The sequence below is a fragment of the Melopsittacus undulatus genome, chromosome 16, assembly GCF_012275295.1.
Source record: "Melopsittacus undulatus isolate bMelUnd1 chromosome 16, bMelUnd1.mat.Z, whole genome shotgun sequence".
NCBI lineage: Eukaryota > Metazoa > Chordata > Aves > Psittaciformes > Psittaculidae > Melopsittacus > Melopsittacus undulatus.
Genome location: NC_047542.1, coordinates 3,738,727 through 3,764,875, shown reverse-complemented (window position 1 = coordinate 3,764,875; position 26,149 = coordinate 3,738,727). Strand labels below are relative to the sequence as shown.

The 26,149-nt window shown below is 58.1% G+C and overlaps 1 protein-coding gene across 2 annotated transcripts in view; it reads right to left on the bottom strand.

Moving 5' to 3' along the window:
- Positions 1-25,918, bottom strand: part of ITPR3 (inositol 1,4,5-trisphosphate receptor type 3) — a 36,504-nt gene extending 10,586 nt beyond the window's left edge. Inside the window, exons 1-39 of one of the 2 annotated variants that reach the window (XM_034069658.1) lie at positions 25,543-25,918; positions 19,982-20,052; positions 16,592-16,713; positions 14,376-14,462; positions 14,057-14,215; positions 13,832-13,930; positions 13,638-13,721; positions 12,841-12,987; positions 12,218-12,313; positions 11,195-11,245; positions 10,493-10,635; positions 10,306-10,405; positions 9,877-10,037; positions 9,096-9,237; positions 8,761-8,922; positions 8,463-8,635; positions 8,236-8,355; positions 7,926-8,108; positions 7,590-7,841; positions 7,179-7,323; positions 6,868-7,015; positions 6,393-6,589; positions 6,121-6,250; positions 5,815-5,872; positions 5,441-5,606; positions 5,137-5,301; positions 4,854-4,922; positions 4,551-4,676; positions 4,300-4,422; positions 3,943-4,143; positions 3,403-3,654; positions 3,187-3,312; positions 2,790-2,915; positions 2,550-2,670; positions 1,694-1,899; positions 1,420-1,568; positions 1,156-1,264; positions 941-1,031; positions 531-730 (exon numbers count right to left, since the gene is read on the bottom strand). In XM_034069658.1, the coding sequence (XP_033925549.1) occupies positions 531-730; positions 941-1,031; positions 1,156-1,264; positions 1,420-1,568; positions 1,694-1,899; positions 2,550-2,670; positions 2,790-2,915; positions 3,187-3,312; positions 3,403-3,654; positions 3,943-4,143; positions 4,300-4,422; positions 4,551-4,676; positions 4,854-4,922; positions 5,137-5,301; positions 5,441-5,606; positions 5,815-5,872; positions 6,121-6,250; positions 6,393-6,589; positions 6,868-7,015; positions 7,179-7,323; positions 7,590-7,841; positions 7,926-8,108; positions 8,236-8,355; positions 8,463-8,635; positions 8,761-8,922; positions 9,096-9,237; positions 9,877-10,037; positions 10,306-10,405; positions 10,493-10,635; positions 11,195-11,245; positions 12,218-12,313; positions 12,841-12,987; positions 13,638-13,721; positions 13,832-13,930; positions 14,057-14,215; positions 14,376-14,462; positions 16,592-16,713; positions 19,982-20,052; positions 25,543-25,631 (5,349 nt within the window). In that variant the 5' untranslated portion in view covers positions 25,632-25,918. The remainder of the gene's footprint in view (positions 1-530; positions 731-940; positions 1,032-1,155; positions 1,265-1,419; positions 1,569-1,693; positions 1,900-2,549; positions 2,671-2,789; positions 2,916-3,186; positions 3,313-3,402; positions 3,655-3,942; positions 4,144-4,299; positions 4,423-4,550; positions 4,677-4,853; positions 4,923-5,136; positions 5,302-5,440; positions 5,607-5,814; positions 5,873-6,120; positions 6,251-6,392; positions 6,590-6,867; positions 7,016-7,178; positions 7,324-7,589; positions 7,842-7,925; positions 8,109-8,235; positions 8,356-8,462; positions 8,636-8,760; positions 8,923-9,095; positions 9,238-9,876; positions 10,038-10,305; positions 10,406-10,492; positions 10,636-11,194; positions 11,246-12,217; positions 12,314-12,840; positions 12,988-13,637; positions 13,722-13,831; positions 13,931-14,056; positions 14,216-14,375; positions 14,463-16,591; positions 16,714-19,981; positions 20,053-25,542) is intronic. The other variant, XM_034069659.1, reaches the window with a different exon arrangement.
- Positions 25,919-26,149: the final 231 nt, after the last annotated feature.

The window sequence follows — 26,149 nt, the reverse complement described above, 5'->3', positions numbered from 1 at the left end:
ATCATGGGCTCCAAACTGCCCCTGCCGGCCCCTCTGCTTTGGTGGCCTCCAGCACCGAAGACCTCATCTGAGATAAGGTTTATTTCCATGCAACAGCCCTGGACATCACAGTCCTCTGGATTGTGATGGTTCCCTGCTGCTGTGTGCCCCTTACACCCTATGGACAGAGCAATCACAGCAGCTCCAGCACTGGAACCCCACTGCTTTTCTGCATGTCTGATTTCTCAGCTTCCCTGTGCTAAACGAACCAGAACAACCCCCAGGTTATCCCCCAGAGCTGCAGCCTGGAGCCATGGCAGCAGTACCCGGCAGAGGGCATCAGCACCGCTCCAGAACACCCTGCAACAACCTGCCCCTTCTCCCCATCCAAACTTCAAACCAGGCACATCTCCGCAGTTCCTCCTCTGCACGGCCACCAAACACATGCACAGCACAGGGGCCAGCACAGAGCTGTGGCTGCCCCGTGCCCACATCAATCCATGCTGCTCACCCTGGGACCAGTCCCCACCGCACCATGCGGGGCTCAGTACCTGGATCTCGGTGTTGCCTCCGTCCAGCAGCCGGATGGCAAGCAGGATGCTCTCCTGGAAGATCTTCTCGTTCTTGGTGTTCATGATGAGGTCAGCCACCAACTTGGTGGCCCCTTCTCGGTCCAGCCGGCACTGGACGGCAGCGATAGCGGACCAGTCCTGGTCTCCTCCTGCATGAGAGGACATGGATGGATGTGATGCTGCGGAAGCGCAGGAGAGCAAGCTCAGTTAAATCACTGCCGGGGGCATCGCAGCCCCATCCCTTCATCTTCTTGTACCCCCATGGGGGGGGGGGGGGGGTGGGGGGGCATGGCAACCAACTACAGACCTGATCCCATCCTGGCTCAGGAGCTGGGGATTCGAGGTGTGTGTGAGCAGCACAGGGGAATGCACAGGAGAGGGGCACTCACCTCCCCCAGCAGCATCCATGATTTCCCCTTTGGAGCTGGATTTCTTGTTCTGCAGGTAGTTGTTAAGCAGCATCTTCCGCAGCAGGTTGCCCTGCCAAGATAAATGCACATCCTGAGTGTCCCGGTGGCACCAGAGCAGGAGGTGGCTGAGCATTCTGGAAGCTGCACTGGCAGGGAGCGGAGCTGAGGACGTGCCACAGGACCACAGTGCTCACCCTCTCGCCATACTTGTTCCTCTTCACCAGCATCTGCTGCAGTGTTCTCAGCACCTTGATGCACAGCTTCTCCTCCGTCTCCATGAGGTCCTTGGTGTGCTGCACCAGCCTGGCACAACAGAGCCACCATCACACAGCTGAGCAGGGCAGGGGGGTCCCCACCACCCCTCCAGGCTGCAGGCACACACTGGGATGGACACCTCCCCAGTGGATGAAGGTCACCAGCCCTTCCCAGCACCCCCAGCAGTTCCACAGCATCCTCACTTGGACAGGAACCCTCCGCTCTCGCACCGCTGAAACGCCTCCGTCCCCTCCATGAAGAGCAGCTCTGGCCGGTGGAGCACATCCACCAGGACAGAGAGCTCAGCCTCCACCAGCGGCTTCAAGCGATCCTCCAGGGCGCTGATGATGTCCTGCAAGGCACAGCACACACCTTTAGGGCCAATGTGTGCCTAGGAGACACGAGCACGGGAGAGGGACCCCTGCAACGCCAGCACCGTGCACTGATCCAATGCAACCCCCTCCTGGAGTCCCATACCTGCAGCTTCTCTATGATGTTCTTGTAGTCCCACTGGTTGGGGGTGGCAGAGACACGGGGGAAGGTCCGTGTGGCTGCCTTGTAGCTGGATGTGTTCCTCTGCACGGTGCTGGTGGAGCTGCTGTTGAGCAGGGAGCTGACGTGGGCATCCAGGTCCATGGGCAGTGCGATGGAGCGGCTCTTGGCTGCGGGAGACAAAGCCAGGGCTGGGGACAGCCGTGATCCATGGCACCATCACACCCTGCCTTGGGCCTCACCCCTTCACCAGCTCTTCACTTGCAGCAGACATTTGGGGTCAATACAAGAGTAAACTCCTCCAGCCTAGCGAGGTGTGGGGTATTTCCATCCATCCCTCCCCACTGCAGCACCACATTGCCCACAGGCCCCCAGTCAGATGGAGGATTGAAAGAGGAACCACCTCCACTTCTTGGTTGGGAAAGCCCAGCATGGAGATGCTGTAAGCACCCGGCCTCAGATTACAAAGGGAAATCCCCACCCAGCGCTAACCACGAGCAATCCTTTCCACAGGGTGACTCAGTGCTGCTCCTGAGTCAGGCTGAGGGCAAAGTCCTGGTGAGGAAAACCATAAATGCTGGGTTTGTTTCCAGGCCCTTCATCAGCAGGGATCTCCCAGCCAAGCCCAGGCTCCAGCTATCCCCAAGCCACCCTGCTCACGCCTGGAGATGCAGCACATTCCTGGAGCCAAACCTCCCCATTCCCGGCTGGCAGCCTCCCGCTGGTGTCCCTGCCAAGACCCACGGGAGGGATGATGGCTCTTGCTGGAGTGGAGGCAGCTGAGGATGCTGCATCCTCCTGCTCGGTGGATGGGGAACACAGGACCACTCTGGCTCCTTACCGACCATGGCCAGCGTGCGGATGCAGGCCTCCAGCGAGCTCTTGTGCTGCTGCTGCAGCCAGGGGCACTCCAGCAGCCTCATGGTGGACTGGAGAAGCTGCACCACAATGGTCTGGTGGGTCTGAAGGAGAGAGCAGGCAGGTATCTATCAGTGCAGTGTGTGGCCAGGCCTTGTTTCAAAGGGCTCAAGGAGCTGCTTTCCTTCCGCAGCCATCTCCTACCCATGCAGCACCTTATTACCTGCAATGAGGTGCTGTTCTCTGAGAAGGGGGAGCTGAAGAACGCATTGATGGTGTCCAGAACCACCGTCAGCACGTACTTCTCCAGGGTAGGGTCTGGCAAACGCTTCTCTCGCTTCTTGCACATCTGTGAGGAGAAGGAAGGATGATGATGGCACCAGGGTGAGCAGTGTGCTGGCTGGGTGCTGCTGGTATACAGCACTGCTGGGACCTTGCTGATGGATGTGGCTGGTGACACAGCTCCTGGGACTGTACCAGAGAGCCCTGCCTGCTCCCCAACCCCTCATGTGGCAGCTACATGAGTCCCCACAGTGCCCATGCCCCAGCAACATCAACCTCTCCCCATCCATCCAATACAGCAGCTGCTGCGTCCTTCCCACCCAACGATCCCCACACACCCGGGCCATGTCCAGGGTGAAGTTCTCAAAGAGGGTCCAGATGTGGTTGCTGGTGTAAATCTCCTTCATCTCCACCTCTGTGTCCACATAGCAGTGATTGACGAAGTTCACATAGGCCATCTTCACCTGTGAGGACAGAGGGAGGGAGCAGGGCCACCATCAGCAGAAGCCAACCAGTGCACAGCCACAGCCACCTCCTCGCTGGGCACCCTGTACCTCCGTGATGCAGTCCTCGTGTGTCACCACCCGCACCACGTCCTCCAAGGGCAGCAGGGACGTGCACTTGATCTCTGTGTAGACGTTCTTGCCCTCGGCGCAGGCAGCCAGCAGGTCCACCAGTGAGATGTGGTACATGAGCGGGCTGTTCTCCTCCACCCCATCCCTGGCTGCTGTCATCATCTCCAGCAGGGTAGCCAGGGAAGCCTTGTCATTGTAGAAAACCACCACATCGTCCCCAGCGTTGGTGAGCTGCAGGGGAAGGGTCAGTGGTCATGGCTCCAGAGAAGGAGGATCAGAAACCTCATGAGGCAGAAAACAGGCTGATGAGAAGCAGCAGTGGACAAAAGGATGGGTGCATTTATAAGGAAAAGCAGTGAAACCCAAAATCACAGCTTCTGACACTCCAAACTGGTTACTGGCTCTTGACCTTGCATTAAGCTCCTGGAGATGCTTCCTACACCAGGATGAAGCCAACCATGCACTTGCCAGCACCAAGACCCTGCTGATGCCCCACAGGCTGGGGGGAGAGGTGCTCACCTCGGTCATGATCATGTCCTGGCACTTCTTGACGTACTTGCCCTCAGCCTTGATGATGGTGTGCAGGAAGTCGAGGTACTGCACGTGGCGGCCGTGCGTGGCCACGCAGTGGATGAAGTGCTGCGGCACCGTCTCGTTGATCTCCGAGCACAGCTGGTAGTTGTTGAGGAAGATGTGCTGCATCGTCTCAGCCTCCAGGAGCTGTGCGACAAGGGAGCAGAGTGAGGACAAGGGGTTGTGAGGAACCACCTCCATCTTCTCCCACCATCTCCTCTTGGCTTTGGTCTCTTGTGCTCCCAGCCCCAGGAGCGATGCTGGATTTGCTGCCTGTGATCACCCTTTGGTCCCTCTCCTTACCCCTGGGGTCAGGAACAGGTTGAGGTGCTTGTGCAGCAGGGCCTGGTTTTCCTGATTGCCAGCACAAAACTTCTGCAGGAACTGGTGGGTGAACTTCAGGATCTCCATCATCTTGGCATCACCCTGAGGAAGGGCAGAGAAGAGACATGGGCAGAGTTGTTGAGGGATGGAGAGCAGCATCAGGCTGACCAGCAGGACACAACCCCTTGTCCTGGGCACTTCAGGACCAGCCAGCTTGGCCCCCCACCCACCTTCTCATAAGGGATCTGCAGCAGATCCAGCATCACTTTGTGGGCATCCATGTTCTTCAGGAGGCGCTGCTGCTTCTTGCGCACTTGCTCTCCGACCCCGCACATCTTATTCAGCCGCTCCAGGATCTGAGGAGAGAAGGACCAAGGCAGAGGGGAATTGAACCTGGGAGCCCATCCAGATGGCCTCCAGCACTGAGCTTGGAATCCCCTTCCCTTTATGTCCATGCACTTGTGCCAGCCCATGCGGATGCCACTGGCTGTGCCTCCTGGATAGCCCTGGGGACATGCCTTGGTCTCACTCACCCCTTTGACTATCTGATAGTTCTCACTGCTCTTCTCTCCCGGAGCAATGACCTCTTCATCAGCAGCCAGCTGCAAGGGGACAGAAACGGCATCAGGGTCCCATTGCACCTCTCCAAAGCCCGGGGCAAAGCTATGCCCCCCAGGACCCTCCATGACCCTCCTCTTCCATGGAAAGGGGTTCATGGCCCATTGAGAGGTGTTAGGAGTTGGGCTGAAGTGAGCAGCAGCTCTGCCACCCAATCCCCTCCCCTCCAGTTCCCAGAGTCTGGCTCAGGCCTCTCACCTCCTTCTTCTCCTTCTTGTTCCCCTCCACTGTGCTGTCCCCTTTGCTGCTGCCCTTCTTGTCCACCCAGAGCTCCGATTTCTCCACCATCGTGCGGAGTTTGTCCAGCTCTGACTTGATCACTTTGTAGTTCTCAACATCTTGGGCTGAGATCAGGAGCTGAACCTGCAGCAACATTCCCAGGGCATGAGCCCCATTCCCCTCCTCTGCCAAGGAAAGGCGCCAGGACCCATGCCATGTCCTGCACCCACAGCCACGTGTGTGGCCTCAGCAGTGCTCCAGAGCAGCATCCCATAAGGGTTACCTGTTTGAAGGTGTGCAAGACCTCCTGCCTCTGGCTGAAGTGCTTGAAGAGGAGCTGCAGGGAGCCGGAGATGAGCGGTGGGTAGTCGTGCATCGTCAGGTGGATCAGCACCCGCAGGAACATCCTCCCTCCCTCGTCATCCACCTCTAACATGCTGCTTGTCTTCCTGAAGCCAGGACGAGAGTGCTTGGTGTTAGCAGCCACATGGGAGCTCGCGAGCACTCAGTCACCCCTCGGGGCTGATGGGCAGAGCTGCGTGAGCCTTTAGAGCCTCATCTTCCTCATCACCTGCAGCCTTCAGCCTCAGCAGTATGGACAGGAGAGGAAGAGCCCTATGGCCAGGCTAACTATGCACTGGAGGGGCAGGGACTCACCCCACACCGAACATGGCTTCTGCGTGCTCGCCGATCCGCTCCAGGTTCATGGCTGCAGCTGAAGGGAGAGGAAAGGGAGGTGAATGGGGTGGCCAACATGATCCCTGTGCAATGGCAGAGTCCTGTAGGAACCAACCCAGCTCCCTGGGCCCTGCTCCGAGCATCCATAAAGGACACAGGACACCTCATCCCATCTGCAGCTGCAGGTGGAGAGCTGCTGGAGCCATCACCTCCACCGCCTGCATCCCCCAAGCCTGTGGGGTTTGCAGAGCTGAAGGTGCACTGGGAGCAAAGTGGAGGAGTTACTTGTGGAGTCAAAGGCTGGAGCTGTCCCATCGGCTGCGCTGTCCTGCATGGGGTAGACCTCCACAAACTCCTTCTTGAAGACAGAGAGCAGGTAGGAAATCCGGTAGTCCAGCCGCACATTCAGGATGAACTGGCAGCAGCAAAGGAGAGGATGAAAGCAGAAGTGAGTGCCCTGCTCATGTGAGCTGTCCTCTGCATCAGAAAACTGTGTCTTCCCCGCACCACCCCATCCCTCAGGTCCACAGAGCTTCTCCCTCCCCACTGGCTCCAACCTGCAGGATCTCCAGGATCTTCAGCTTGGTCTCCATCACCACAATGTTCTCATTCTCAATGCTTCTCCCTCTGTCCACTTGCTCCGGGGCAGACCCAGCACTGAGGCTTGGAGGGCTGAAGATGGACTGTTTTCTGCTCAGCACCATGGTGGACATCATCTGCCCCACACCCTGGATCGACCTCCGCACATTCTTCCCTGCAGAGGCAGCCACAATGGGCAGAGTTAATGCAGATGGAAAGGGAGGTGAAAGAGGACCAACAAAGGGACCCATTTAGACTGGAAAATGCTGCAGATGTTAATCAGAGAACGAGTAGGAGGGACTGGCCAAGGGCTCAACACCTCCTGTCTCCTAGGTCAGACCCAGCCAGAGCTTTGTGTCAGCAAAGCATGGCAGCCAAAACTGAGAAGCACTGGGCAGGCCATGGAAAACACCTTCCTGCAGGACCAGGGCTGGTTATGGAGCAGGGACTCACCCGTCACCTCGTCATTGTAGACCGCCTGCATCATCAGCTGGGGGTTTTGGACACAGTCGATGATGCCCAACAGCGTCCGCGTCAGGCGCAGCAGCTCACTGAAGCTGTAGAAGCCGAAGTAGATGAGGTTGTGGGCAAGGCTGACGACCTGGGGAAGGACAAGGCAACTCCAGCCCTCGCCATGCTCAGGGCTGAGCAGAAGACACAGACCCAAGGAGAGGGATGCCAGCACGGCCACCCCATCAAGAGGCAGCCATAGCCAAACCCTGCTGCATCCTGCAACGTGCCAGTGACACCACTGGGACTCGCACCTCAAAGGTGAGCTTGTTCTTCTCCTCGTTGGCGAAGGGGACGGCCTCGCTCACCACGTTGTTGAGATAGTCCTCCACAAACTCCATGGTGCTGGCAAACTTGTTCTTCTTGTCATCACGTGAGACGTTGAGGTTGGAGTCGTAGCTGCGAATGGAGATGATGGGGATAAGCTGGGTAAGATCCTTAGAGCCTGCCTGGAAGGAACACTGTGCAGGCAACTGCTGAGCCATCACAGCCAGAGGTGATGCTCATAACTGCGATGGAGCCCACTTTCTTCTGCGGGTTGAGACCTATTGAAGCCACCCCACAAATGCCCTCCTCCCAGTCCCTGCTAAAGCCAAGCCAGTCCCTACACTGGATGGCCTCTCCCCTGTCCCTCAAAGCCACTGTGAGCCCCACTTGTGTCTCACTCTTTGATGGTGATGGCTGTGGGGATCTCCGTCCAGAGCCGTGCAAACTTCACGGGCATCACCAGCTCCTGGGGGTCCCTGTCCACGTGCACGTGCAACATGAGGTGGCAGAAGGATGCCCGGAGATCGAAGGGCAGCATCTCATCTGCCATGCAGAGGAAGATCAGATCCACACCCAGCTGCTGGGAGATCTCCTTGATGGCCAGGTACTGGCGATCCAAGCACATGCGGGCAAAGAGCTTCAGCTGATACCTGTATGGGGATGGGGGGGACAGGGTGTGAGGCCATGCGAGCCTTGCACCCTCACATGGAGAGAAGATGCGACAGGATCATCACCTGTAGTAGCTGAGGACGTTCTCATCGTGGGCATTGCCAGCCCGGGCCTCCTGTGCCAGCTGCCGGATGCTTTTCTCATGGTGGTCATTGTTCTTGTCTGTCCAGGTGAGCCAGACCTCCTCCTCCGAGTACTCAATGCTCAGGTACTCGTGGGTCTGGGACATCTCCTTCACCGGCCTCAGCCTGGGACAGAAAAGAGGTAAAACTAGAGATGCTCTGGTGGACAGGGAGGTTTTACCACGGCACTGGTGCAAGGCAGGGCTCGGCACCAGACCCCGAACGTGGGAAACCTCTGCCCTTGGCTACTCACTCTGTCTTGATGAGGATGTCGCTGTTCTTTGAGTCCAGCACGCACTTGCAGATGAGCTCCTGCGTGACGGGGATGGCGATGTGGTTGGACACACACAGGTCCGACAGGTAGTCCAAAAACCTGCAGAGCAGAAGGCTCGATGTGAATGTGGGTCCTGGGGGCTCTCTCCACCTCTGGCCATGGCACATCCCACCCACAGGCGGCACACAGCCCACTGGCACACGCACCGTGGCTCGCGGTTCTTGCGCACCAGGCTGACGAAGGTCTCCACCTCCGTCTTGGTGATGTGCTTCTCCAGCAGCTTGCGGTTGTTGTGCAGCAGGGCCGTGATGGTGTCCTCGGCGAGGATGTCGTAGCCGATCTGGGACTGCATCATGCCAAACTGCTTGGCAATGTGCTCCTGGAGCGGGCAGAGAGGTGGTGAGCACACAGGGCTCAGTGTTGGAGCATGGCCATATCCCTATGCCCCATCACCAAGACCTCAGCAGCCCCCAGGGTCTTCCCTCATCATTCCCCATGATGAACCTGGTTCTTGCGATAGTCCTCCTGGGAATGTCGGAGCACGCGGTAGCACAGTCGGAACATGTACTGGTAGGGAGCGTTCTTCTGGTCCGACAGCTCTTCCAGCCGCACCAGGGGCCCTTCCCCACCCTTGTCCTTGAAAGGAGCTTTCAGGATCCCGAAGATCTGCCCAAAAGCAGAGATGATGAGTGCTGTGTCCTCCCACACCATCACCACCGAGGCAATAGAGCTGGAGACCTCCTCCATGGGGTCTTCTAAACCCCTGGCCTCCAGCATGGCCCTGGGTATCTCCACAGGACCCCAGCCTTGCTCAGACAAAGGACCCCAGGACCACTCACCTGCTTCAGGATGTTCTGCTCCCGCATCAGCTTCTGCCGCTCCCGGTTGGGTTTGGTCACCACGATGTCCAACACGTTCTGGCCATTGTTGGGGACATCGCTGACGAAAAACACCAAGTCCTCCAGCAGCTGGATCACGAACCTGCACAGGGACACGGAGCAAGTGGGCTGAGGGGACTGCACCCACACTTGGGTCCCTCCAACAATGCCAGTGCATTTTGGAGGACCAAAGAGCTGGTCCTCCCGTCCCTGGTAGAGGTTAATGGTGCCCTGTAACAAGAGGGTTTACAGGCCCTATGGTTCCGAGGGAAACAAAGATGTGCCAGGGTAAATGGCAGGGCCTGAGCTGTTGATTCATGCCAGGGATTTTGCATGTAACGCCTCTGCCCCCTTAGTCACCCCTGTGGGACCCACAGGGGAGGGCTGGCAGGGCGGAAGCAGCTCACTCTGTCCCACGAGGGATCTGTGTTTGCTCAGGAAGCACCAAGAACCCACCCACCTATAAATAACACTGTGAGTAACCCACGGCCCCTATCGTGGGGCCAGCCCTCAGCCCCTCGGATGTTTTCCTAGCAGCAAAGGAGGGGCTGAGCAGGGCTGCACTGTTATCTGGTTTCCTTGCCAGGCTCCTGGGAGAAGCAGGCGTGGATCCAGGTTGTGGGCAGGAAAGCAAGACAGTGCTGGCACCAAGACCCAGACAAAGGCCGCATCCTGCAGCGATGCTGGAGAGCCCCTGCAGGAGCCCAGCACGGCCCCATCTCCCAGGGAAATGGCTTCTTACCTCCGGTCATTCTGGCTGAGGAAACCTTCATTCATCTTCTCCACCACGTTGGCCAGCATCGAGCTGGCATCATTGGCAAAGTCCAGGTCCCGGATCTCAGACACCGGCACAGAGACGATGGCAAAAGCTTCTTTGTCTTCTTTGGTGGGGCATGTGCCCAGCTGGGAAGCAACAGGGAAGCAGCATCACACAGACAGGGCAATGCCAGGCACATCCCCACCTTCTGCTGCCAACCCGGGTGAAGTCAGTGACCCTGCTTGTCCCCATCAGAAGGACTGGGCTGAGCTGTGGGATACTGGGATGGATACTAGGCTGGTGTCCAGCCATCCCCTTGGACCATGAGGGTATTTTGGTCCCTAGGTAAAGTCTGGGTGGGAAGGAGCATGTCAAGAGTTGCTGGGGCACAGGGAGAAGGGAGCCAGTCCATACCATGAGGCGAATGGGCCTCTCCTCATCGATGTCAATGGGCACGTTGGTGCTCTGGATCCAGGTGTTGGTGCAGAGGTGGCGCAGCCTCACGTAGGAGTTCCTGTGAAGGGTACAGTGTCCTGGTGAGTGATCCCTACACAGACACCAGCACCCAGCAGACCCCATGAGAACAGGCTTGCTTACATACCTGGGGACAAAGGAGTCCGTCTTCTGCAGTGTGGTAGGGTCCAGCTCGAAGAGGGAGGCGATGTCGTTGCCATGGGGCACAGCCACCAGTCGGTATTTGATCTTCTCGCCCGTGTTCCTGCGGCTGGCCCGGCCACTGCCCCCCTGCACCGGGAGAGCAGCTCTGAGCATGGGGTGAGCACAGCCCCGGGGCATGCACAGCACAGGACACACACAGAGCACAGGACACACGCTCAGAGCAGAAGCGCTGGCTTGGACACTGGGCTGAGCCTCGCAGCACGGAGGGGCTATGAGAGCAGAAGCATGGCAGGATGCACCTGAGCTACGAGGCCACCCCTGGTCCAAACCTCTCCATCAGCAAAGACAAAATAAACCCTGAAAGTCCAAATCTCTCTTCTACCAGCACTTCCCCATGGGCTGGGGATCCAGCATGTGCTGGGAGCCCTCCAATGGATTTCAGCAGGGTCCTCTCACAAACGGGACATGGGGATGCTATCCTGGGGCATGGGATGCTCGGCTGGACAGCGGCACAGGCTCCGGCTGCAGCCTCAGCACCACGCAGGACCTGGTGGCACAGCGTGGGCACTGGCCCCGGAGCAGGCTCAGTTTGGGGGCATTTCCCTGCTTTCAGGCAGAGTCTAAAGAGACTGCATGATTTCAGGCAGCGGCAGCGTTTCTGCTAGCGAGGCTGCACACAGCTCACCGTGGGCGCTGCTTTGGGCTCAGCCACGTCTCCTTTATAACTTGGGTTTTCCTGAAAAGTTAAAGAGGGAGATGAAAGAGAGCTATCAGTCCTCCCACTCGGTCCCTCCACCCTGAGCACGGGTGTTAGCTCTGTTCCTGCCTCCCTCGAGAAAGGAAACCTGCCCAGATGGGGCTGGAGGCCAGGGCCCATTCCCAATGCTCAGCGCTGCCATGCCCAAGGAGCGGAGAGGCAGAGCTGGGCTCTGTGCTGCAGCAGGATGAGCTCTTGCTGTAAATCACTCCTGAGGACTCAGTGACCAACCCAGCATGGGGATCAGTCTGGCATCTTCTCTCCTCTGCAGATGTCACTTGAGTGTCTTTTAGTTTAAAGCAGCTATTTCAGACCCCCAGTATTTGCTGGTTTCCACCCTGCATTGGTGGAAGGGGCCCTTGGGCTGCCTTTGGTTGTCTTCTCCAGCTAGGGAGCACCTCTTGCACATGAAGCACTGAGATACCCCTCGGTATATCCCTGTTCCCCTGGCAGCAGGGGGAAGCCCTTGGTCGTGGCAGCTCATTACAGTCAAACCAACATTATCTAAGTGCAGAAACTTCCCTGTGCCTCTATCAGGAGGTCTGGATCTGGACTTAAAACAGGAGCAAAAAAAAATCAGCAAATGGTGTTTCCTGGCCAGATTTTGCCCACACTTCCCCTAGCAAGGACAGCAGGATGAGTATCCCCTGCTTCCATTGCACAGGAGGTGGCATTAGAGCAAGCAAATAGAGGAAAGCTCCATCCACCCCTCCTGCCCCTGGGCCAGAAGAGGAGGGAGCCAGGAACAGCAGTTGTGTCAAGCAAACTCCTTCACCATGGAGGGGGGTGTTCAGTGGGAAAGCCTAGTCCTGCAAACTGGTCCATGCTGATGATGCTCACAGCCCCTGTGCCAGTGCTTCCTGGAAGCCAACCGGAGCGGGACCAGAACCAACTCTGGATGGGCACTGCCTCCCGAGGGCAGGTTTCTGTCTCCCTCTGCTCCCCCCTTACCTCTGCTGCCAGGTAGTTGCCCGTGGCAAGGTGCTTGAAGCGGTACAAGCCATTCCAGTGCCCGGCTCCCCCTCGGCACGGGTCGTGGTGGACAACCTGGGAGAAGCAGAGGAGAGCTCAGCTGGGATGCTGGTGATGCCTCCACTGACCCAGGGCAAACACAGCAGTGATCAGAGCCCTGTCCTATTGCAAAGGTGGCAGTGAGCAAATATGTTTGGGGAGCAGAGCTCAGATAGACACCAGCACCCATCCATCAGCTGCAGTTCCCAGTAATCTCAGAGCTTGAGCCTGGTATAGAATCATAGAATAGTTAGGGTTGGAAAGCACCACAGGATCATCCAGTTCCAACCCCCCTACCATGGGCAGGGACACCTCACACTAAACCATCTCACCCAAGGCTCTGTCCAACCTGGCCTTGAACACTGCCAGGGATGGAGCATTCACAGCCTCCCTGGGCAACCCATTCCAGTGCCTCAGCACCCTCACAGTAAAGAATTTCTTCCTTATATCCAATATATATAGAAATAACCACTGCTTCTAGCAATCCCCCCAGTGAAAGCATCACAGCCCATAGAGGCACCCCAAGAGCCCATAGACACATGCTCCATCCCTTCCCTGCTCACCTCCACCTCCCACAGGGCATTGGAGCTGGTGGCCGAGGTGGCTGACTGCCTCAAGGTGGTGCGGAGGAAGACGTGTAGCTTGCCTTTGTACTCGTCACAGGTGAGAAACTTCTCCTGCTCGGCGTGGAAGAGCCTCACCACATCCCCCTGTGCCAGGACACGGTGGTGAGACACAGGGACATGGCTTTCCGAGCAGCCAATCTCCTCCCGTGGCCCCCAAAGCGATGGGATCCCTCCTGTACATGGTCCAGAGCATAGCTCCATGGCATGGCAGGACCACAGGAGCCTGGGCATCAAACCCATCACTTTACCCCCAAGAGCATCGCCGCCCATCAGTGTGTTTAAGGCATTAACGGCCTGGGAAGGAGGATGTGGGAAGCTGGGGACAAGTGTGGCGCCTGGGGAGGGGGGTCTATAAGAACATAACAATCAATATCCATCCAGCTGCTTCCTGGAGGACCTCAGCCCTTAACAATAGCTCCACAGGGAAAGTTCCTTTCCCAGGCAGCCCTGCTGCACAGCTCCACAGCTGAAGACTGTCCTCACAGCCGGGAGCTGCTGCTGGCACTGTGTGTGCCTCCTGGTGTCCTCGGCAGCCAGTTCAATACAATAAGGCACAGTAATTTCATGCCCCCCTGGGTACCTGCTGCCAGGAGATACTAAACTGGCCACTGAACTTGCTGTTCAGTTCTGTAGGGGATGAGGACCTTAAGCCCTGGGATAATCCAAGGTCGGATCTCCTTCCTCTGCCCCTGTTCACACGTCCTGATCTCACGGAGCAGAACCTCCTTCCTTACCCCTTTCAGCACTTCCTCCATGTGGTCACAGAACTGCATGAAGAGGTTGATTTTCCAGCTGGTGTTACAATTGACCGAGTTCACCTGGGGAGCAAGGGAAAACGGTCATGATCCCTGGGATGGGAATAAAGGGAAAGAAAGCAAGGCAAGCTGTACAAGCCCGACCCTGCAGTAGCAGCCCAGCCAAACTGTACCTCCTTGCAGCCAGCGTTGTCAGCAAGCTCATAGTTGCTGGCGTGCAGCGGCTGCCCGGCGTTGACAGGGTTCAGGATGACTTTGTCTCCCACAACTACCTGGGGAGGAAAATGGGAAAGGAAGGATGGAGGATGAGACACACAGCAGGGAGGTGAGCCCTGGCTGGCAGGACGCACGATGCCGTCTGCACGTCTTCATTGAGGACCTTCCAGCCCCGCACTCACGTTATCTCCATTGCTCCTCAGCTTCCAGAAGGGCTGGATGAAAAGCCAGGATCCCTCGTTGCCGGTGGCATCCAGTGTCACCCGCATGGCGTTCTTCTCAAGCAGGGCTGGCAACCGCTTGTTCACCGTCAGGTACTTGTTGCTCTTCATGTGGAGGAGCTGGAGGGGCACATGTTGGGGTGAGCTGTGAGGCCCCAGGTGGGTCGTACCCAGGGGTGCCCCCACAAGCCATTTCCCAAGCCAACTTGCACACGCTGGATCCACACATCCCCCCAGACTCCTCATCCAGGCATAGGGAAGGGTGGATGAGCGCCGGTACCTGTATGACACTGCCGTATTTCACTACATCCCCGTGCACCTTCTTGTTCTCCGTATCGTTCTGCTTCTGCTCCATCTGGGCTGCGTGCTGAATGCCGAAAGGAGAAGAGCTGAGTGCACAGGCCAGAGCTACAATATGGTCCTCAGCGTCCACAAGCTCAGCCCGGGACCATGGTGTGGCCCTGAGCAGCTGTATGAATCATAGAATCATGGAATGGTTTGGGTAGGAAGGGACCTTAAAGCTCCTCCAGCTCCATACAGGGACACCTTCCACTGGAGCAGCTGCTCCAAGCCCCTGTGTCCAACCTGGCCTTGAGCACTGCCAGGGATGGGGCAGCCACAGCTTCTCTGGGCACCCTGTGCCAGCACCTCAGCACCCTCCCAGGGAACAGCTTCTTCCCAATATAAAGTCCATGTGAGCTTTACGCTCAGGGCTTAAAGCTTAGGACAGGGACAAAATGGCACCGAAATTCCATCACAACCCCAGCAGGTTCTAACATGGCAGCATCCAAAGGGGACTCTGTGCACAGACCACAGATCAAGGCACCCATCTCAGCCCCACTGCAGATGTGGCAGGATCGGTCCCCACCAGCCAAGATGCCCCAAGGTTGAACTGCTCAGCACTGCTTGGAGCCCCTCTCCAAAACCACAGAGATTTTCCATGGGCTGGCTCTGGCAGCTGGAGCTGTGATGCTGACGTGCATGGAGCAAGGCAGGATCTGTCTGGGAAGGGCGAGGGTGCGCTGACAGCCCTGGCGCCAGCCTGGCACAGCCCAGTGACTGGGATGGGAAACGGTGGTGAGGGATGGAGCTGGGAGAGCATCAACCCTTACCCATCCTCCCTGAGCAGGGGATGCTGAAGGCACTTGGCACCACTGTGGCAGTCCAAACCCTTTGCTCTTCTGAATGTTGCCACCACTACAGCTAACCCTCCATCCCCATGCAGCTCTGGGGGGATGTGAGCCCCATGGTGGTGGCTGCTGCCATCAGGAAACAAACCTGCTGCCAAGAAATCCCACACTGATGCAGAACGGGGAGTTTAACAACCCCATGGAGCAACACAGCCCTGATGGGAGATCCGGCACCGTGGCATGCCCTAAATCCATGTCCAGATCTGTGCTGAAAGCCAGTGGGGCTGGGAGTGGGACTGTTTGCCCTGAGCACACAGATCCATGGGGACTGATGTTCCCAACCTATCCCTTGAGTGGGACAGGGTCCCCGAGCTCTGGTGTGATGTGGTGCCAGGGACATGGGGTGGGCAGTCTGGAACAGTGCAGGGAGGAATCAGAGGCATCAGTAGGGTTCCAGCACACGGCTCCGGATGTGAGGGAGTGTTTGCCAAAAGGGCAACACCAGGAGCAGCGGAAAGGAAGAAGGAAATGACAGAATCTCTTTAAGACAAATCCGAACCAAGGTGCAATCAATCAGGCTCAGAAATGAGCCTCTCTATCCAGTCATGGCCAGTACAGCTGTCCACATTGTGGGTTACAAGTTATGGTCTAACTGGAGCAGGAAAACCACATTTCCATAGACCATGTACAGCTGGACACAGCAGGAGGCCCAGAACCTGCCCCTCATCTCCAGGATGCTCCAGGACACCCTGTCCTGATGCTCCATCAGTGCTCCCCAAGGGCAAAACGGGGGCTGCTGGAGCTGGGGCTGGGCTTGGAGCCTGATGAGATGATTTAATGAGTCTCTCCTGAGCTTCGGTTTCATGAATCACACTCGGGGCCTCGCCAGCTGTCTGTGGTGATTGTGCAATGTTTAACATGGGCCTTTTCCAAACCTCGTGGAAGTCAACAGGAGCCTTTCTCTTCCACAGCCCTTCGGAGCCAGTCCTGGCTGCAGCGGCTCCCTCCTCCATGCCAGGCACCCTTGGGTGCTGCAGCACCTCTGCCTTCTCTGCCAGGAGCATCACGGAGGGCTGAGACAGCAAGTGCTGGGCATGGCAGCGAGGGTGGAAAGGCAGGTGGACATCACCTCTCATCCCAAAAGCAGCACCACTGCCCTCCCTTCCTCTCCCTGCCTGCTCAGTCCCTCTGTGGTTCCTTGCTGGGACATCTCCCTTGCAGTGGGAGCAACAGAATCATGTGGCTCCTTGGTTGCTTCTGCATTGACCCTGGGCTGTCACAGTGTGGCTGTGCCGCTCTGCCCAGAGCTCTCCCATCACCAAGGGCACACGTGCAGGGATGGCAGGAAAGCAAAGGAGCTGCTCACCTGGAGCTTCTGCAGCAGCACCACGTCCGCGATCTTCTCCTTGTCCTGCTTGGTTTGCTTGGCCTTCCAGTACTGCTTCTGTGCAGAGTAGCGGTTCATGGGACACACTTTGAAGAGGCAATCTGGGAGGAGAGGAAGGCCAGTGTGAGGCTGCAGCAGCCTCCAGTGTGTCCCCAGTGGGGTCAATGTCACTAAGGGGCAGGAGCAAGTGCACCCCAGGACACTCCTGTCCCAGCAGCATCCCTGGGAGATGGTCCTCCTAAGACACAGCAACCCCGTCCACTGCTGGGGTTCTAAGGTCTGGGACTGGTGCAGGATCACACCGCCTTGTATTAGCTGTGGGGTTAGTTTCAAATCAGGGTAAATGAGGCCAGGAGTGACTCCACTTCTTGGACTAGTGATCAGAAGCATTCCCGTCGGAAACAGACGTGCAATGTGGGAAGGAAAACTTCAGGGCGAGAAAAGTACTGATGAAGCCCAGCTGCACCAAAGGAGGAGAGGATCCCACTGGGAGGGAGGGAGAGGAGGAGGAGGAAAGCCGACAGGACATAAGACATGTGCAGAGGTCTCCACATCTCCCTTGTTACTCTACCCATCGGACAGCCGGAGCCAGCAGGACCGCAGGCTGCTGCCCTGTGGTGGCCATGCCATTGGGATGCAAACACTCTGCTCCTCCTGGGCTGCTCACAGGAAGCCTCAATTACCCATGCTGGAAATGTGCAACCTCTCCTACAATCTGTACATCCACAGCTGCATTTCAGGTCCTAAAATCAACACTTTGGGGACCTGAAGGGCACAGGTTTGCATCCCAGCTCCTGCAAACACTTGCACTGATTCCGTGCTCTGCAGATTGCCCCACTTTGCCTGCTTTTCCCCAGGCCGCTGTGGCCGGATGGGGTGCGGAAAGCACAGACACCCAGGTCCAGGCTTTGGAACTGAAGCACAAGAGCAGACGTCTGGAGACAAGGAGGCACTAACATCTCCCAGACCCTCATTGAAGGCTGGAAGCTGTTTGGGGCGAGGGCAGGAAGGGCTCTCCTGCCTGGATCAACCTAATTCCGCCTGGAACAGCAGCCCAGAAACTTCAGACGCAGAAAGCAAAAGGCATCACTTCCATCTCTGGCGCGGTCCGAGGCGCTGGCAAGCTCCTGTTTATTTACCTGGGAGTGACGAGCAAACAGCACAGAGCACAGTTCTCACCGCTCGGGCTGCTGGGGACAGGCCAAGTTTCACATTGCGTGGTACAGCTCTGTTTGCCAATGGCACATCCCGTGCCAGGGCAGCGTGGAGCGGAGCTGCTGCAGTGCCCGGCTGCCTGCTCCCACCGCCTCCAAAGGGCTGCAGGAGCACTGGGGCCACCAGCAGCACCTTGAATCGTTCTCATTCAAGTGCTAATTATGGAGCAGAAGAGCAGGGCAGAAAGTAGAAACCAAGAGAGCTATGAAGAGACAGGGGCTGCAGGCACCCCCTGCTCAGAGATGCTGCCTGACATCCCTGTCTCAGGACTCAGCCATGAGGACCTAACACCAGGGGAATCCCAGACTGGTTTGGGTTGAAAGGACCTTAAAGCTCCTCCAGCTCCATGTAGGGACCCCTTCCACTGGAGCAGCTGCTCCAAGCCCCTGTGTCCAACCTGGCCTTGAGCACTGCCAGGGATGGGGCAGCCACAGCTTCTCTGGGCACCCTGTGCCAGCGCCTCAGCACCCTCACAGGGAACAGCTTCTGCCTAAGAGCTCAGCTCAGTCTCCCCTCTCTTGGGCAGGTTCAAGCCATTCCCCTTGGCCTGTCCCTACAGGCCCTTGTCCCAAGCCCCTCTCCAGGTATCCTGCAGCTCCTTTAGGCACTGGAGCTGCTCTAAGGTCTCCCCAGAGCACAGCAGAGGGGCAGAATCCCCTCCTTGAGCTGCTGCTCATGCTCTGGGGCTGAGCCCAGCACATGGGGGGGGGGGGGGGTCTGAGCTCTGAGCTCACTGCTGGGTCCTGTTTTCCCACCGGGAAGCGGAGCAGGGACCTGGCACGACCCACGTGCGTCTCATGCAGTGCAGGATAAGGCCGGGTCCGGCCACAGGATATGGGGACGGCAACAGCACATGAAAATCCTCTTAAGCCTCTCGCTGGTGCCGCAGGGGAACAGCAGCAGCCCGTTGTTTTTACCTCCCAGCAGTGATTGCTATCGAGAAGGCAGACCGCTGCTTTTCCGGCCATTACAACAAGCGGCTGGATATCCTGATAGGGTTTGCATGGAGCAGGGTGAGTCTAGACCAGACCTGTGCCTGGAAAAGAGATCCAACACCCACCCATGTCTTGGCAGGGAGATGGCGTGGCTACCGGGACAAGGCTCGCATCGGCTGCTTCCAGGGCTTCCCATCCAGCCCCAGGTGGAAATCAACTGATATCTGGGAATGGGGATGGCTGCCCGGGCAGTGCAGGGCTGTGGGACACTGCGGAGCTCATTAATAGCCCCATGTACAAGTTAATGGCAGCAGCTCACACGGAAGCACATCACTGCTTGGTGGGACCCCCATGGGAAGGATGCTGGGAGGGGAAGGGGTCCTGCATGGCACCTCGCTGTGGGATGTTAAAGCCACCCTGGAAACAGGTGGAGGCACAAAGCAGAGCGGAAAAGCCCATTTTGAAAGAGGGGCTGAAGTGCCAGCAGCTGGGATGAGAGGAACGGCTGCCCTGATCCAACCCCCCAGGCACTGCTTTGGGGGCATCCCACAGCTCACTGCAGCCGGGCAGCCCCTCACCCCAATGGGAAACAGTGGGCACAGCCCCAAGTGCCTGAGGAGCCAACGCAGCCCAGAACATGATGGCCGAGGACAGACTGGGATTTACTAGCCCTCCCTAAGCCCTGCCTGCCTCATAAATGGGAGGTTTAATCCCCATCTCCCTCTGAGGTGCAGCCAAGCACCGCAGGTGTAATTAGTGCCGAGTGCTAACAGGTTCACCTGGAAATGCTTTGCCTGTTGCAACTGCCCCTCTGAATGTCCCCTCCTGTCCCTGGCTCCTGGTGGGTAAGCACCCAGCTGCCAGCATCCCTAGGGATGCATTTAGGGACCCACATTGCAGAGGATGGTTCCCAGCCACTCTTGTTCCTTAGGGCTGGGCTAAGGGGTCCCAAGGACCACCTCACCATAGAGGTGGTGCCAATAAATGTGTAAATGCCCCCAGAGTCAAACAGAGGAGGGTAGATGGTTTGGGCAAGCCATGGAAACAAGGCTATGGAGGCTGTCCAAGAACCCTCCAGGCTCCTCAGCAAAGGACAAGCAGCATCTCCCAGCCCTGGGATAGTGGGGATAGATGGGACCCTGGTCCCCAGCCATGGGTGCCCAGGGCCAGCATCATCCCCAAGGCTGCTCCATCAGTGATGGAGCTGCCCCAGTCTCACCTCGGAACTTCTTGGGTGGATTGTCCAGGTCACCAGCAGCCGGCTCCACCACGCACCGGTCATCCACCAGCCTGTGCAGGACAGAACAGGAGCAGGGTCAGCACTGGTGATGGGAGCAGCTTCACCACAACCACAGCTCTGTGCCACCAGCACCAACAGTGTGTCTCCTGTTTGCCACCCGCTCGCACTCTATAAATATTTAGCACAACAACACAGCTCCTGCAGCAGCAGCTGCTTTGGGGCACTTGTTCCGAACACATCACTCCTTGTTCCCCATCACCCACCATCTCTTTCACGTGTGGTTTTCATCCCAGTCCCTTAGAGCAAACAGTGCAGACACACAACAGTGATGAACACGATGCCTCGTGTCAGCCCTTTGCTCATGAGGGAGGCTCTGATGCCCAGGTCCTGCTGCAGCAAACCCTTGCCCAGCTCCCGGCTGAGCCAAACCCCTTCCCCACACAGAGCACTGCCTGCGGTGTTATGTCACTGGTAACCCAGCACAAGAGGGATGAGTTCCACTTTCATGCAGTGGTTTTCCTTGTCTGGCCAGGAGCTCACCCCAATGGGACATGGAGGGTGTAGCTGCTGCAGATGGAGGTGGCAGGGCCCCCCCAAACCAGTCATTAACTAATATCTGATCAGAGGAGCTGGCTCTGCCCATCAGATGCAAAGGGCTGTGTCTCCTCCCTGCCCACCTCTGCTTTCCCAGCATTGAGCAAAATCCTGTGGGCTCAGCCTTGGGTGCTGAGGACCAATGGGGGAACAGATGGGACATGGCTTTTTGTCCCAAGAAGAGCAGACAGGCACCAGTTCAGATTCCATAGCCCTGCATGGGGCTCTGCTCAGCACCCGAAGCACAGCAGGACGAGTGGTGCCCGAGGGGCTGGTGGCGCCGGGAGCCACCGGAGCTGTCTGAGGCTCCAGTAGGACAGGCTGTACCCGCTCGCCTGCTTTCTCCCAGCGCTGGGAAGTGATGCAGCCAGAGAAGCTCTGCTCCTGCCGCAGGCGAGGAAGTGAGAAGCGTGTCCCCACCTGCGGAGGCTCAATTCAGGCAGCCGCTGAGCGTGCGAGTGGATACAGGAATGCACCCATGACGCCATCCCGGGAGGGAGCATCCCATCCAGCTCTGTCTGTCCCTGGGATGGGAGCGATGATGCAGACTGACAAAGGGAGGTCCGTGCATGTGTGTCCCCAAGGGACACTCAAAGATTCCCCTCAAAGCAAACCGAATAGCCAAAGCAGTGCTGGAGATGATCATGCAGCACTGCAGAGGGTTGGCAAAGAGAGGATACATCCCAGTCGCAGATCCAGCCTCTTCCCCTGGCCCAGCCAGTGGCCGGACGAAGGGAAAATTCCTTTCAATAGCTCGTCAGAGAGGAATTTGGCCTCTGCGTTGATGGATTGGGACCCAGGGACCCCAGCGCTGTTGTGAGCCAGCAGCAGCGAACACTCATGGTCAGCAGTGCAGGGTCTCAGGCCTGAACATGATGCCTTTTCCATGGGCAATGACAGCAGGGAAATAGTCGAGCATGTTCCCAAATCCTGCAGGGCACGGAGCCTTGGGAAGGCAGGGAAAGGAGTGAAGAGTGGAGCAGAGGCAGCTTTGGGCAGGGGCTGTACCTCATCCCACCCCACTGGACACATACAGAGCCTCAGCCCAGCCCCAGTGCCCCTTGTAGGCTGTTTTGATTCCTATCACTATTACTTTGGGGAGGGAACAGGCAGAAACAAACGTGTTCAATGCCCTGGTGGGATGAGCCCAACCAACCCCAGGTCAGGCTCACCAAGCAAAGCACTTGAGGGACTAGAAACCCTCCATGGTCATGGCTGGGGCTGTCCAAGGAAGCTCCTGTCCTGTGTGGCCTATTCCCAGTGCCGGAGTAAAGAGCACAGGAGCCTCCCACCCTCACCAGCTCTGCTCAGCAGCCACTTCCCCATAGTGCTGCATTGGGCAGCATTAGAGACAGTGACCTGTCTCTAAGCCCAGGATTACTGCAAGGACGTAAGGGTTGTTTCTATTAAACTCACGCTCCAGACTAACATTCTACAGTCAAAAATAGCTGAAAATAATAGGATTCTGACAGGAGGGACATGAATCACCTGGGACACTGCTGGGGCCAGGATATGATTCCACTAAGAACCAGCATCACCACAGTGGGATGGGGCCATTCAGGGCTCCCTCTGCTATTAGAGCAGCAGGGACAAGCAGGCACTTGCTGCCACACTGAGCAGCAGGAAGGACACTGGGAATAAAGAGAGCAGCTTCCATTGCTCAGGTGTTAATGAGAAAACAGGCGGTTGGTGTCCGAGCACCTGGAGGAAGATCCTGAACAAAGCAGGAGGCTGAAGGCACTGATGGACTTAACTTTACCTTTCCAATTCACTTCCAGGGGCCAGGTCCTCACCCCGCTGAGCCTGCTGCCCGCAGCCCAGCAAAGCATGGGCCAGCATCTGGTTCACTTTAAGCCTCACAAGTCATCGCCGTGGCTCCAGTGGGGCTTTAAATTATCAAGCACAAAGTGGTTCCATGGCCGGGGGCCAGCACACTTGGCCTCGTGCGAGGTCAGGGACCAGCACAGTGATGTGCAGCGGTTGGACACCTCGAGCAGCCCCAGGGATGGGGGCCAGCAGGGCTGACGTGGAGCAATGTGAACCTGGGCTGAGGAAGAGGAGGGAGGGAGCCTTCCCCAGCTGCAGAGCTCCAGTGGTGCTCTGGGAGAAGGGGATCCCCACTGCAGGCAGGAGCACCCTCTTACAATGCAACCATCCCCTGGGGGTGAGGAGGAGGGTGATGAGGAGGAAAGCTCACCTTTGGGCAGTGGTCAGGTCAGCCTCTCTGGCTCGGGGGCAGGACAGGCACTGAGCCTCCCATTGGGAGGAATAAAGTGAATGAGCACAGAGCAGCCACCGAAATGCAGCTTTGCTGTGTCCCAGGGCCAGGAGGAGGAACCACTCTTGGCCTCACTTGTGCTTCTTCTCCCCGCAGACGAGTTCGTCCTGACCCGGCAGAGCTGGAGTTACCCTTTAACCAGCCTCTGCGCTTCCCTGAGCTGCTCCACCCTGCACATCCACCTGCACCAGCTCCTACAGCTACCAAAGGGGGTGATTCCTCCTCGAACAGCCATGGTGGCAGGTTTGCCCCTCTCTGTGCCCAGGCATGGCAGGAGCAGGGCAGCACATTCCCAGCACAGGCACCAGTGCTGCGCTGTTCCTCCTCTCTGCCTCTGGCCCTGTGGTGCTGGCTTCTCAGGGACACACGATAAGATGGGGACACTCATGGCAGCCTCATCTCCCAGGTCACAGCATGGCCCCATCCATCACTCTGGAGCAGGAACCACATCAAGGTCTCTGAGCTCCTTTCCCTGCTTGCCATGGGTTTGCTTGCTCTGGATGATCCCCACAGGGCACTCACATCAGTGGCTGTTTCTCCCCATCCCAGACCCAGTCCCGGTCCCAAAAGCTCCTGTTCCTCAAGCACAGATCCCCCAGGAGTTACCAGTGACAGTCCCTGAGCAGCACCCGCACCCCAGCTCCCTGCAGTGGGTGCCATGTCCTGGGGAAGCTGCTGCTCACACCAGGTACAAAAGGAGGAAAGGGATAGGAGAAAGGCAGAGGGAAAGGGAGAGGGGAGAGGGAAAAGGAGATTGAAACTGCCCAGCTGGGACACAGCCACAGGGATGTCACAGCACCCACACGCTGGGGTACATCCCTTAATGTGACACTTGCGACCAGCAGCAGGAGACACTCCACATCATCCCCTATCAACAGAGGATCCCACTGCACACCCCAGTGATCCCAGAGCCAAAACCAGTCCCTCTGCAAGGGAGGATGGAGGGAGTGCTTCGGCAGGGTGCTCAGCCAGCACAGAGCACCCAGCGAGGGGCTGGCAGGACCATTTGCCTTGCAAATGAGGCAAATAAGGTCTGGAGCTGTGGCAGGAGGGCCAGGGAGAAGCACTGCCCCAGTTCCTTATCGCAGGAGTGATTGAAGGTGTGGTTGGGGCTCCCAGGTCGAGGGCCACAAGGGAAAACAACTTCAGAGGGCAGGAAGCATCCCGGAGAAAGGAGAACCGTGGGAAAACAGGGTTACCCCATAGTGGGGCCTGGGAGAAGAGGCTCTCAGAGCAAGCCCTGATTTCAGATGTTTAAGTCTAGAGAAGCACCCGGCAAAAAGGGGGACCTGGGGCCAGAGCTGCAGAGCAATGTGAGCTCCAAAGGGTCTAAACACCTCTTCACTCAGCCCCTGGTGAGCCACTGGGTGATAACTACATGGGCTGGTAACCAGTGCCGGGCCCCAGGGAGCCTGTTCCATCCCCAGTTTCTCAGACAGGCTGGAGGGGTGCTCAGCACCACCTGCCAAGGGATGGCCCTGGCACCGGGAGTGGGCACGAGGAGACCTCTCCAGAACAGACCATGGGGATGTTCTCCCACCCCTCAGGGAGGGCTGGCACCAACAGGTTGCATCCTGCACACGCAGGACCTTCCACCCAGCACCAGCTAGAGGCTCTGGTGGGCATGAACCCAGGGCCTGCATGTGCCCAGCAGTGGCGAAGGTGTAGGCGAAGGTACGTATGTCTCCGGTTATACATAGGCATGTGGGAGCAAGTGCATTCAGCGCAGATTATAGAGCCAGGCAGCTCCTGCCCCAGGAATCCCATCCAAGTCAGCATTCCTGGCTGAGCTCAGCCTCTCCTACACGCAGCGTGGGGCAGGCACGCTGGCACAGACACACATCCACCTGCCTGGGGCTGTGGGCAAAGCTTTGGGTCCCTGCTTGGGGTAAGGAAAAGACCCACCCGTGCTCCACCAGCCCTGGCAAAGCCCTCAGTACTGCAGGGGAACATTCCCAGCGGGAGCAGTGGATGGAGAAGGGCATCGCTGAAGGTCTTGGCCTGGCTTTGTCTTTGGCTTGAATGAAAACAGGAGGGACAAGGGACAGGTCCCCAAGCTCTGAGCTCATCTCCCCACATCGGAGATGATCCCTCTGCCTGTGCTATGTCCAGGAGGCTGCAAGGAGTCAGCTCAGCCTGGACCTGGCAGTGCCGTGGTCCCTACAGCCCAAAGCAGCACTTGGTGGCCATGGGTTCCCTCGCGTTGATGACCCTGCGGTGATTCCTGCTGGCCACTAGCAGTGTGGGGCTGTGCGGGGGGACAGCGGGAGCCATCGGTGCCTGGCACACGCAGCCTCCAGCCACACCGCACAGCGCTGGGAGCACTGAATGCCCAGAGAGGATCCCAGCTGCTGGAGCCGTCCCGTTCAGCCACACACACACAGCCCCTTCCTGACCCCACAGACCCCTCGTGCTGTTTAAACCCGTTTCATCCCCCCTAGCCCCTAATGGGGGCGAGGATGTCCCGCAGGGTCCCTCCAGGGCCACCTCCTGCTCCTGGATCCCAGGAGAGCCTGGAGGAACACGGCTTCTGTGCCCGCTCCCGCTGTAGTTCCCAGAGCTTCCCTTTTCCCTTCGGGTCCCAGGCTCAAGCACCACCTTGTTCCATCCCGTCCCGTCCCACCCGGCTGCCTGGGACCCAGGGCAGCCTCGGGAGCGCCTCACTCACCCCAGGGTGCTGATGAAGCCATTGACGGAGCCCTCGGCGTACAGGGAGACGATGTCCCCGATGTGCAGGAAACTTGACATCTCATTCATGGTTGCCCTCACTCCGGCGCCGCTTCCTCTCCGAGTCACCTTCCCGAGCCGATATCCAGCATGGGGCGAGCAGAGGGTCCCTGCTCACCGAGGGGGGTGTGGGGGGGTCACCCCAACCCGGCTCCCTGCGAGCCGCGACGGGCGCGGGGCGGCAGCCGGAGCCCCCGAACAACTTCTACATGCGCGGGAGAGGAAGAGGAGGAGGGTGAAGGAAGAGGGAGGGGGTGAAGCTCAGCTCGAGGGCTGCGGGAGGTCTGTCCGGCTGCCTCCGTCCGTGCTCCGCGTTCTACCTGCAGCCAATGGAGAGCGATCAGGAAGTCCTGCTCGAAAAAGCATGCAAATGTTTTTGGCCTGGGAGGAGAAGCGGAGCCGGGGGGGGGGGGGGGGTTAGGGGGGGAACCCAAAATGAGGCCCCACCCTCCCCTCCCCGCCTCCTGCCTTGAGCGAGAGGGCACCGGGGATAGGGACGCGGCTCCCGGCCCCGTGGGGTCCCCCCCCCCCCTCGGTCGGGGCTCGCA